This window comes from Entelurus aequoreus, linkage group LG05, assembly GCF_033978785.1.
Source record: "Entelurus aequoreus isolate RoL-2023_Sb linkage group LG05, RoL_Eaeq_v1.1, whole genome shotgun sequence".
Classification (NCBI taxonomy): Eukaryota; Metazoa; Chordata; class Actinopteri; order Syngnathiformes; family Syngnathidae; genus Entelurus; species Entelurus aequoreus.
Genome location: NC_084735.1, coordinates 78,921,798 through 78,934,925, shown reverse-complemented (window position 1 = coordinate 78,934,925; position 13,128 = coordinate 78,921,798). Strand labels below are relative to the sequence as shown.

At 39.6% G+C, this 13,128-nt stretch overlaps 1 protein-coding gene across 1 annotated transcript in view; it reads left to right on the top strand.

Annotated features, from left to right (window-relative positions):
* The window catches only part of tlcd3a (TLC domain containing 3A), a 45,226-nt gene extending 32,123 nt beyond the window's left edge, over positions 1-13,103 (top strand). The window contains exons 4-5 of the mRNA XM_062048999.1: positions 3,779-3,874; positions 8,457-13,103. Of these exons, the coding sequence (XP_061904983.1) occupies positions 3,779-3,874; positions 8,457-8,735 (375 nt within the window). The 3' untranslated portion in view covers positions 8,736-13,103. The remainder of the gene's footprint in view (positions 1-3,778; positions 3,875-8,456) is intronic.
* The last annotated feature ends 25 nt before the right edge of the window (positions 13,104-13,128 follow it).

Genomic DNA, 13,128 nt, shown 5'->3' with positions numbered 1-13,128 from the left:
ATATTCATTATGATGTACAAACCTTGTTTCCATATGAGTTGGGAAATTGTGTTGGATGTAAATATAAATGAAATACAATGATTTGAAAAAAAGGAAAGGCCATGTAACACAGTGGTGAACATGCCCTTTCCCAACTACTTTGGCACGTGTTGCAGCCATGAAATTCTAAGTTAATTATTATTTGCAAAAAATATATAAAGTTTATGAGTTTGAACATCAAATATCTTGTCTTTGTAGTGCATTCAATTGAATATGGGTTGAAAAGGATTTGCAAATCATTGTATTCCGTTTATATTTACATCTAACACAATTTCCCAACTCATATGGAAACGGGGTTTGTATTTGCTTTTTTCTTTTCTTTTTTCTATTGTTCCACCATTGTTATGAGTAGGTAAGCTTTGGGCTTGGTTTAACTTTTAAGGAAGAACTACTGCCACTGAGGGATCTGACCTGCAAACCCCTTGCATTCCCTTAAAAGGAAAATAATATAAAAAGCCAGAGCAAGAGGATTATTATCATGTCACGTTTGAAGAACCTTCAAAAGGAAAATGTTCAGGGTGTCCGATCAGTGCAACCTGCTGGGGTAAGGTCTGTTAGGAACCGGTCCAACTGAGAGATTCGTCCTGGAAAAAAGCCTGTGTTCCATTTTAAGGACACGATGCAATACAAAAATAGGTGTTTTATTCTCTGTTAGCGAGAGGATTAGCTTGTCACGCGTCTTACTGGCACACTGGTTAACAAGCCGGGTGGGTAACTGAATATAAAAACGAACAGATGGCAGGCATCATACCCCAAATATCCCTTTCTTCTTAGCGGCTACAATTAGGATGGACAGTCTGGTTTGGACTGCTTGTAGTCGGATGGGCAGGGAGTGTGATCAGGGCTTGCCTGTCCAGGTACTTGCGGTGTTAAGTTCTCGTCAGGCTTTTTCACAGGCAGATGGCAGAGCTGCTCATCCTTTATTTATCACCGACAAAGCAACCGGCTAGCTAGTTTTACCAACCAAACAGAGCTTTTTGTCCACAGGAGTCTCTGTGTGTCCAGCTCGTCTATTGTCAGGACGGCGTCTCTAACCGCGCCGGTCAATATTTGAAAGCCTCATTCATTACTAATGCTTTCTACATCACTGGAGCTGTAGCCAGTGTTTTATCGAATTTCGCTGCTTCATCGAAAAACGCTACCAGTAGCGGTAAAAAAGGTGATTAAAATGAAAATGTAAGCTTCAATGTCAACTTACTCTAGCTGTATTTCTCAACATACTTACTGTCCGTTAATACACAATGTGAACTTTCCCACGCAGTATTTTCAATGAGTATTTTGTTCAAGGCAAGTATTTGAAATATTTGCGGTTGTGCGCATGCCTGAACACTTAAGTAGCATTAGGTAGCACAGTGTTTTTCAAATAATGTGCCCCGGCACACTAGTGTGCTGTGAGATATTGTCTGGTGTGCCGTGGGAAATTATGCAACTTCACCTAATTGGTCCAAAAAATATTATTTGCAAATCAATAATTATAATCTGCAAACAATGTGCCGTTTTCTAGTGTCTGTGCTGTATACAGCTCGGCAGGGTAACCATGTAATACTCCATATCAGTAGGTGGCAGCAGGTAGTTCATTGCTTTGTAGAAGTCGGAACGTGTCGAGGATGGTTTGTTACTATCCCCATATGCAGAGCACAGCGGGAGACAGCGTGCAGGTAAAAGGTATGTTACGCTTAAACCAAAAATTAACAAAAGGCAAGTCCCGCTAGGAAAAAGCACTGAAGCATAGGGATGCAAAACGAAAGTAAAACTGAGCTGGCTACAAAGTAAACAAAAACAGAATGCTGGACGACAGCAAAGACTTACAGTGTGTGTCCGTACATGACATGACAATCAACAATGTCCCCACAAAGAAGGATAGCACAACTGAAATAGTCTTGTTTGCCAATACAAAGCAGGTCAGGCAATAGCACTCAAAGGAAGCTGCTACAGGAAAACACCAACAAAACAGGAAGAGCCACCAAAATAACAGCGCAAGACAGGAACTAAAGCACTACAAACAGGAAAACAATTTCATTTTTTAACGTTTCTGCTGGTGGTGTGCCTCCGTATTTTTTCAATGAAAAAAATGTGCCTTGGCTCAAAAAAGGTTGAAAAACAATGAGGTAGCAGACATCAATGAGTATCAGTTATCGACAGAACACCAGGTCTTATATTTGCACCAAGGACAGCCTTTCTTCAATGTGTCCATTTACTTCGCTAATTACTTACAAGCCGTCTGTGTAGAAGCAGATTGGGCAATATTTCCTGGTATGACATCTTGGATCGCGTCCTAATGTTGCGAGAAAATGTCATAAAACAAGGAGCTACTTCCGTCAATAAAAGTGGAACAATCCTTACCGACAGAAGATTTACTTACAGTGAGGTCACATACGCAGTACAGAAAAAATATACTCCGTATTTTTCGGACTATAAGTCGCAGTTTTTTTCATAGTTTGGCCGGGGGTGCGACTTATACTCAGGAGCGACTTATGTGTGAAATTATTAACACATTACCGTAAAATATCAAATAATATGATTTAGCTCATTCACGTAAGAGACGAGACGTATAAGATTTCATGGGATTTAGCGATTAGGAGTGACAGATTGTTTGGTAAACGTATAGCATGTTCTTTATGTTATAGTTATTTGAATGACTCTTACCATAATATGTTACGTTAACATACCAGGCACGTTCTCAGTTGGTTATTTATGCGTCATATAAGGTACACTTATTCAGCCTGTTGTTCACTATTCTTTATTTACTTTAAATTGCCTTTCAAATGTCTATTCTTGGTGTTGGGTTTTATCAAATAAATGTCCCCAAAAAACGCGACTTATACACCAGTGCGACTTATATTTGTTTTTTTCCTTATTTATTATGCATTTTCGGCCGGTGCGACTTATACTCCGGAGCGACTTATACTCCGAAAAATACGGTACATTTTTAAAAAAAAGTAATAAATAAATATTCTTCTGTAGAATTCAACAAAATAAATTATTTGGAAATTACACAAGAATGTACCTTTTAGTAACATGTGATATTAACCTATTACATGCAAAGTGAGACATTTCGAGCCTCTATTGGTTATCATTTTGACAATTGTGGTTTACAGTTTATGAAAACTTGGAGTTGTAAATCTCAGAAAATGTGGGGTTTCAAAAGTGTAAGCCAAGAGCATCAAAATAATAATAAAGGCTTGACATACCTCACTTTGCATGTAATGAGTTAATATCACAGATTAGTTTCACATTTGTACTTAATTGGAATTGTACTTCATACATGAATGGACTTGTACACTATTTTCTTTTCTTTTTTTTGTTTCACCTATACAGTAAAATATGATGACTTGAGAGAAATTCTAGTTGCAGGAAAACATGCAACTTTTCTCTGACTACAATTGAATGTTCACCTACTGAAAATTAGGAGTGTCACTGTAGCAAAGCTTTTGACCACAAACATAGTATAGTGTATTTCCCGGTATGACATCTTGGATCGGGTCCTAATGGTGTGAGAAAATGTCATAAAACAAGGAGGTACTTCCGTCAATAAAAGTGGAACAATCCTAATGGACAGAAGATTTACTTGCAGGTTGTGTTATACTTATTTAGTCAATGGCCTCCTCACACTTCAATACACTCCCCTTTTCTGAGATTTTGTCCTTGGATGCCAGCTGTGTTTTGTTTTCCATGCTTATGTTTGTTTTCCCTTTCTCTCGCTCGCTCTCCCTCTCTTTTTTTTCCCCCTGCTCTTTAGTTCTTCCGCGAGGACCAGGGAGATTTCTTCATCGGCTGCTTGTTTCTCACCGAGCTCAGCACTCCTTTTGTTTCTCTGGGGAAAATACTGATTCAGGTGAGGTGACACTCGAGACACACCCCTGACATCCATTGTGTTGTTGTCTCTCAAAGACAACAGCCCCCACCTACTCGGGAAAGTAGTACCTGTCAAATTAGCTGATTTCATGTTTTAATAAAATCCCAACGTGTAAAATGTAGCGATTCTACACCTGAATCCATGCACACAGATGAATGAAAATGTGTGGAAACATGCATCCTTACTGTGTTGCCTGCCTGTGCAGTTTGCTGTGTCACATCTTACAGATCATATCAATAACCGCCTCATTAGCTTTTTTGTAACTGTTTTGTTAATAGCCATAAGAGCCATCGTGATAAATTATGCGGCCTGCAGGAAGTGGAAGCTTAACATCCTGCTGTCAGTGCAACTTTACTTAAGGAGCTTCCTGATCTATGCTGACATCTACTGTCCATTTCCGTTTACTGCTTCCTTTTAAAGAAGCTGCCCAATTTTGTCTTCCTAAAACAGGGGTGTCAAATTCATTTTAGCTCAGAGGCCACGTGGAGAAAAATCTGTGCACACGCGGGCCGGACTATTAAAATCATGGCATTAAAACAAAAAAAAATAAAGACAACTTCAGATTGTTTTCTTTGTCTCACTTTGGCCAAAAATAGAACAAACACATTCTGAAAATATTACAATAAAAATATAGGAAAAAAACACCGGCAGCTGTAAAGTTTAGATCCATGAAGGAAAGAAGAAAGTGAATGAATGTTTATAACTGAATAAATTTACATATGCGTAAAAATTTGTTTTATTTTGTATTATAATTTTTTTATGAATTAAGTAACGTTTATGACAACCTTTTTCCAAAACACAATATAGAATGTGAGATACAACAGGATAATGCATACATTAATCATTTGTTTTCTGAATAGTTACAAAAAAGTGAGACCCCAAAAATGTACTGTGGGACCCCATTTTTATGACTTGATGGGGTCCCAGGGACCCCATTTTGAAGATTTCTAGCCCCAACACTGATGGAGTATCGGTGCGTGTAAAACAGCAGCAGGCGGCTGTGGCCTGCGGGCCGGTTCTAATACTAATCAAATATCATCCCGGGGGCCAAAGATAATTCATTCCTTGACTTTGACACCCCAAACTAAAAGGTACACTCTAAATCTAAATCAGGAGTGTCCAAACTTTTTCCACTGAGGACAGCACACTGAAAAATCAAAGCATGCGGTGGCCCTTTTTGAAACTTTTCATTTTCCAAACCAATATACAATATATACATTTTTTAACCTTTAGGGCTCCCCTCAAGTTTGGTCCCGGGGTCTCAGTCACAAAAAACGTTGAAAATAAGTCATTTATTATTTTTATTTTTTTATTCAACGCTTACATTTCTAGACTTCAGGTCTATCTGTTGATATCATTTTTTTTGTTTGTTTTATTTGTCAAAACCCTGTTTTTTATGGCAAAAACACAAAGCATGCAATATATTTCCCAAAAAGATGTTCAAAGTATTTGGAGCCTTAAATAAGTCAATAATTCTTAACAACATTAATTTAAATTCATTATTATTTTTTGAGCAATTACAGTTTTAAAAGGATCCGACTAAAATTATTGGTGCTCCAGAAGGGCCCCTCTCATCAAAGTTTTAAAAATAGGTCATACATTTTTATTCTTTTTTTTACTTTCAATGCTTAAGTCACTAGATCCAATTTCAGATCTATCAGTAGATTATAAGTATTTTTTATAGATTTTTCATGTTATTGTTTTTTTTTTTGCTCTTTTTGTCAAAGAAAACTAGTTTTTTATAGGACAAACACACAAGATACACAATATTGTCCTCAAAAAATATTTCAAAGTGGAATTTTTGATGCAAAGTAATTGGAGCCTTAAAAAGGTAAATATTTCATAACAACATTGATGTTTAATCATTGTTTTTTGAGCAATGACAACTTTAAAGACAGCCTGCATGGCAGCTTTGTGTTATTAGAGTCAACATTGCAACCTTTTCTCACTACATTTTTACCCGTTTGCTATTTTACTCCACTTTGCTTTTATAGTATTATTCTGTTAAAACACCCATGCTCTAAGTAAATATGTCCATCTTGCAGATATATGTTTATTTGTAATACTAAATGAGAAATTAGGTTATACAGTCGTCCCTAGCCACATTATGCTTTAAATATTGCTGCTCCACCACATCAGATTTTTTCATTTTTTAAATGCATATTCTACAATTGTTTTGTCCTAAATTAAGCATATTCAAGCCAGCTCTTTTGTTAACCAGCAGCAACACAAACCAGTGAAAAGATTCAACCAACTGCCGGTAAACTGACTCTGCTAAGCTAACAAACACAGCAGAGTTAAGAGCCTGCTCACATTGCACGCTTGTGACAGGGACCGCCTTTTAAAGGCACACACACACATACTCCGCTCTAATGAAACTTCACTCAACTGCATATGCCAGATATTTGAAGTGCCACAATAATTAGTTTCCCTTGTAATTAATACATTTACTAAAAACTAATTCTGTTAGTAATTAAAGTAAAGTAACGAGTAACTATAATTACTTGAATTACATTTTTGGTAAAATAACGAGTAACAATAATTTATTACTTTTTAAAAGTAATTTTCCGAACCCTAGTAATCATAATAATAATGATAGTAATGCAAGTGAACCTTCACAATAAACTTTTATAACACATTAGTATGTTTATCATTATTGGGAGGTCAAGAACTTTTAACTATTCTAAATCAGTAAACCGAAAAAAAAGGACTCTCAATCTACTTCAAGAAATATTGAACATCTTGAAGTGCAGATTTTTCTCTAACTGCTTCCTCCAAACTGGGTTTTTTTTGTCATCACTTTCCAAAAAATCTGTCATCTTGCTCATTTAGGGACATTTAGCAATGATTGCGGATGGATGTCAAGAGGTTTTACTCAGCTCATTTAATACTGCTATTGAATAAACGTTCTCAGGTGCTGAGAGCGACGCACAGTGTGAACCCTCTTTCACTCTGATTGGACAATCAGACATGACAAAGTTATTGAGTTCGTTTATCGTCCGATGAATCTATTGATCATCTACCCCAGGAGTGTCAAACGTACGGTAGGTTGTATCCGGCCTGCGGGATTAGTTTGCTAAATTTTGGAATGAAAGGAACTGCTGTTCTAAATGTGCCCACTAGATGTCACAATAGCAATTCTTTGTAGATTATGCTACATATGTAAAAAGAAAAACACATGTTAGTACACCAGTCGAGGAAAATTAGCAAACTACTTTAATAACGTCCTGTAATTTGATATTAATTTTTTATCTTGATAAATTCAAAATTAACACCAATGAGTTGACTGATGAACATCATCACATAATTTATTCGGAAAGTATAAATAACGACAAATAAAGATAGAATACCATTAACCACAACATGTAAGTGTAACAAAACCCCAACAACATTATGATTTGTACATTTTCAGAATGTGCTTGTTCTATTTCTAAACAAAGAAAAATGTGAAGTCGTCTTTATTTTTAAGTTATCGTGGCGTGATTTTACCCGTCCGGCCCACTTGGGAGCAGATTTTTCTCCATGTGGCCCCCGATCTAAAATGAGTTTACGTGTAACAAAACCCCAACAACATTATGATTTGTACAGTTTCAGAATGAGCGTGTTCTATTTCTAAACAAAGAAAACAATCTGAAGTTCCATCCATTCATCCATCTTCTTCCGCTTATCCGAGGTCGGGTCGCGGGGGCAGCAGCTTAAGCAGGGAAGCCTAGACTTCCCTCTCCCCAGCCACTTCGTCCAGCTCCTCCCGGGGGATCCCGAGGCGTTCCCAGGCCAGCCGGGAGACATAGTCTTCCCAACGTGTCCTGGGTCTTCCCCGTGGCCTCCTACCGGTCGGACGTGCCCTAAACACCTCCCTAGGGAGGCGTTCGGGTGGCATCCTGACCAGATGCCCGAACCACCTCATCTGGCTCCTCTCGATGTGGAGGAGCAGCGGCTTTACTTTGAGCTCCCCCCGGATGGCAGAGCTTCTCACCCTATCTCTAAGGGAGAGCCCCGCCACCCGGCGGAGGAAACTCATTTCGGCCGCTTGTACCCGTGATCTTGTCCTTTCGGTCATAACCCAAAGCTCATGACCATAGGTGAGGATGGGAACGTAGATCGACCGGTAAATTGAGAGCTTTGCCTTCCGGCTCAGCTCCTTCTTCACCACAACGGATCGATACAGCGTCCGCATTACTGAAGACGCCGCACCGATCCGCCTGTCGATCTCACGATCCACTCTTCCCTCACTCGTGAACAAGACTCCGAGGTACTTGAACTCCTCCACTTGGGGCAGGGTCTCCTCCGCAACCCGGAGATGGCACTCCACCCTTTTCCGGGCGAGAACCATGGATTCGGACTTGGAGGAAATTAAGACAACTTCAGATTGGATCAGCACCTCCAAGTCCAATCTGAAGTTGTCTTAATTTTTAAGTTATCGTGCCGTAATTTCACCATTTTACCCACTTGGGAGTAGCTTTTTCTCCATGTGGACCCCAATGTAAAATGAGTTTGACACCCCGGATCTACCCAGACCTAGCGTTAAAGTCCATTTTGAACTCTCTTGTCTCCTCGCCAGCTGGGCCTCCATGAATCCTGGCTGCACAAGTTGAACGGCGGCATGGTCCTGCTCACCTTCTTCATGTGCCGCATCGCCCTCTTCCCCTACATGTACTGGATGTACGGCAGCCACTACGGCATCCCGCTGTACGCCGTGCCCTCCCGCCTGCCGCTCTCCGCCAACCTGGGCAACTGCTGCATCCTGGGGCCGCAGGTCTACTGGTTCGTGCTGCTGTGCCGAAAGGGCTACCGGCTGTACCAGCGCAGTCGGCGGCCCGACTCCTCTAAGGACGAGTGATCTCCAGTCGCCGTTGTCGCACACTAACACAACTACTCCCTCGCATCCAACCCCACACTATTGTACTGTAGGCCGGAATGGGACTGCCGGCGTATTTCGCACAATTTTCACCCTCCTGTTTGGAATCTGCTGCTAACAGTGGACCTCTCCCGTACCTTACAATCGACTACTGAAGTTTCTGGCGATGTCCTTTTTTGGGGATTCTACCAAAGCCTCCTCCTCGTTTACACGGCGCCGAAGGCTTGAGGGCCGACTCAATCATCTCCGTCGCCGTGATGGTCCGTTAAGAGTGTGCGGGTGGCTGCTACGAAAGGTATTTATTTGTATTGCTTTTGTTGTACGAATGGCGGCTCTTTGGTCTTGTTTCCGCTCCCACAGCAAGAAGGATTCTCTCCACAGTGACGCAGATTCAGGCAGTATTAACCGAAGAAATGTAGCCGATTGGTTGTGTGTGTTTTTGGAGTTGTGTTACCGAAGTTGGACATCGAGTCCATTTTAACGTTTTGGAGAATTCACTGGAAGGCTAACACTTTTTCACTCCACGGTCAGCCGGTGCCTCAGAGACGAGCAATAAAGACGAGGGTGGACCACATCTGGTCGGCTTCCATAGACGAGGGCTTTAAACACTTCAGGTTTTTATCATCGTGTTGTTTCGTCACTATATCTTAACCTTTAAACTACTTCATCTTTATCGAGAGCGACCATATCAGCAGTTGATTTTACAGTTCAATAGAAGCTTTTGTTTTCTTTGAGGGGGAAAATACTGCGCTGTTGGTTTTTTACGTCATAAGACAACACTATAAGAATATATCGTACACTGTAAAGCTTTATAGACGACTAACTGATTTCCCTGCGAAGAGGATCTATGCAACAACAAAAAAAAAAGGACATCCGCGCTGTATGTTTACAAGACCTAATTTGATTTCCGTCTTGTTGCATTATGTTGCGTTTGGATAGTTTGAGATTACGTCCATCGGAAAAAAAAACTGCAATCATTCCAGGTGAAAAGTTACTATAGTCGCAATCTCTTGGTTTTGTAGTTTTTTTCCTTCATTAGGATTGGTCGCTATTTCAGTTTCGCAAAAACCTTGCCGGCATTGTTGGGCTTGGTGCTAATAGACAACCTACTTCAGTTTAAATCGACCCAAGTTATGTTCACATTATGGGGCAAAATTTCCATCCATATTTCCTTTGAAGCCAGTTTAGGGATTTGCTGACTTATTTACTTTTGAAAGTGACATTTGTGAGAATGACTTACTAAACACAGACCTACAGTTGGAAGGGGATTCACATGGCCCCATGTTGCGGTTTACCTGACACATGAAACGTGACGAATTGGGGGGGGGTGCACTATCCACTTTAGCCGCCAGATGGCGGTAGAGTGTTGAATATCTTAACGTGTTTTGTGGCATTTTCAACTTTCAGGCATGTGAAATGTCCGCGGAAACGCGGAAATCTGCTTTTTTAAACATTGTTTTTAGCGCCAAAATAACACTTAAGCGTTTTTTTAATGCAATATCAAAAAGTAGGGATCGAGACTAAATTTGTCGAACGCTCGCCTCAGCCGCATGTACTCGCTGTTCCTAAACACCGCACTGAACTGCAAGACAGGGTGACGATCAGTGGCGCCAAAACGAGCTCGCTACTTAGCACAGTTAGCATCATCGAGCTAGCTTACTGGTCATCGCCTGTGTTCGCTGTCCGAGCCACAACATTGACATTTTTCTACTTTGCTGCTCCAAAGTGCTTCAAATCTGATCTTTTCACATCAAGAGGTAGTCCGAATCCGACTGGAATCTGATCTTTTCAAATGTGACTTCAGTCGAAACGCAATGCGACCCGTATGGGACTTTTTTGTCGTCTTTGGGCGAGCCACGTCATTCGTGCGCGCGGGGAAAAACGCAGCCCGTCAGCGGAAGTGGATACTTCATCACAACATCTGGTTTTAGTGAGCAAAGTCTATTTTCGACGGCCGAATTTTCGGTGCATCACTAGTCAGTAGTGCGCAAATACTAGGCTAAATGTATTATATGAATATATATTTCCGAAGAATATCGATTGTTGAAGGACTGGAATTGACCCTGTGCCGTATTTGCTTACAAAAATAAAGCTAACATTGAGCCACGCTGATGTCCGTGTCTCCTCTACTTAACAGCCTTAAAAAGATTAGAACCTTCCAAATATATTACACTATATATATATATACACTACCGTTCAAAAGTTTGGGGTCACCCAAACAATTTTGTGGAATAGCCTTCATTTCTAAGAACAAGAATAGACTGTCGAGTTTCAGATGAAAGTTCTCTTTTTCTGGCCATTTTGAGCGTTTAATTGACCCCACAAATGTGATGCTCCAGAAACTCAATCTGCTCAAAGGAAGGTCAGTTTTGTAGCTTCTGTAACGAGCTAAACTGTTTTCAGGCGTGTGAACATGATTGCACAAGGGTTTTCTAATCATCAATTAGCCTTCTGAGCCAATGAGCAAACACATTGTACCATTAGAACACTGGAGTGATAGTTGCTGGAAATGGGCCTCTATACACCTATGTAGATATTGCACCAAAAACCAGTCATTTGCAGCTAGAATAGTCATTTACCACATTAGCAATGTATAGAGTGTATTTCTTTAAAGTTAAGACTAGTTTAAAGTTATCTTCATTGAAAAGTACAGTGCTTTTCCTTAAAAAATAAGGACATTTCAATGTGACCCTAAACTTTTGAACGGTAGTGTATACACACATATGTATATGTGTGTGTGTGTGTGTGTATATATATGTATAAATATATATATAATATATATATATACATATATACAGTGTATATATGTATGTATATATATGTATATATATATATACATATACATACAGTATATATACATATATATATAAATGTATCCATTTATACATTATATTACTTTATTTTCATTTAAAAAAACACTAATTTTTAAGGTGTGGTGACCATATTAAAGGTGAACTGCACTTTTGTTGGAATTTTGCCTATCGTTTACAATCATAAGAGAAAAGAACACATCTTTTTTTTTTTTAGGATTTTAAAGATGATAAACGCTTGGAAGTTGCGGCTAATTGGAGTCACCGTTGCAGCCTTTAACCTCTAAAATAACTTAAAAACCCTCCTTCAAACATTTTATACACACACAGCAAGTCTACATATAATGTAGTAACAGGTATGTACATAACAATATGTAATATGTACAATATTTACCATATTTTGGTAATTTTAGTCCTTGCCGGAACTAGTTCTTTGCCGCATTTACTTCCGTTTCCATAGCAGCGCAACATATGTGTTCCTACATCCGTAAACAAGGCGTATGTGGGTTCTAATCATGGCAAACACGGTAACAAACAACAAAGACGACTATTTTTGGACAAATGAGGATTCACCACCTTTTTTAATCTGAATCAATGAAGGATGATCTACTGCTTCTGGAAGCCAGTGCAAAGGAAGAGTAAGACGTTGGAGCAGACGGAAGCCGATAGTGGGAGGTGAAAGCCACTCGAAACTGCAACTTGTGGAATTTGAAGCCAAGCTGTTTTGACATAAATGGATTGCTTACCCAAAAGCAACAGGAAACGTCCCCGGCCAGCTGGACCAGACGAACAACTGTCCCATCGAGTGAGTCACTATACTATCAATCATGATACACACAGCACGTCATGCGTGTTATTACAACTACAGTACATACACTGTCTGGCTAGTTGTGTACAAACAAAACATGAAATGTGGGCTAATACATTACAGTTCCATGTTTTTCAGTCAGTACAGATTGGTGTCATATCACAGAGTTGTGCATTACAAACTCAAAACGGGTTTTACGCTGTCGTAGAAGCCAGCTTAACTCTTTTCTGTAACTAGCTTTTACGGCTAATTCCGTAGCACGCCGATGTGTTACTACGATAGAAAAAGAGTTCCTCAGTGTTTGCTCTTACAATAACAATGTCTCTACAGCTTGGTTATTATACAGGTTACAGAACGTAAATGAAATATTGTTGACACTTTTTGAATGCATTTTGAAAGTGATTTAGTGGTGGAATTGATTGCTCGTATTAGCTGCAATGCCAGCCACCAAGAACGAGACGATTTTTACATGTTAGAAATCGGGGGGAAAAACTAACATTTTGTTGTCGTGTCTCTTATAAGGACTATGAACGATAGGCAAAATAAAATTTAAAAAAGTGCAAGGCAAAATGTTAAAAAAGTAGTGCAGTTCCCCTTTAATAGTGGCGACTTTTATTTAATTTTATATTAGTATAGTATACCTGTATATAATTTACAGCAGGGGTCCTCAAACTTTTTGACTCGGGGGACACATTGGGTTAAAACAATTTGGCCGGGGGAGCCGGGCTGTATAAATATATGTATGTAAATATATATA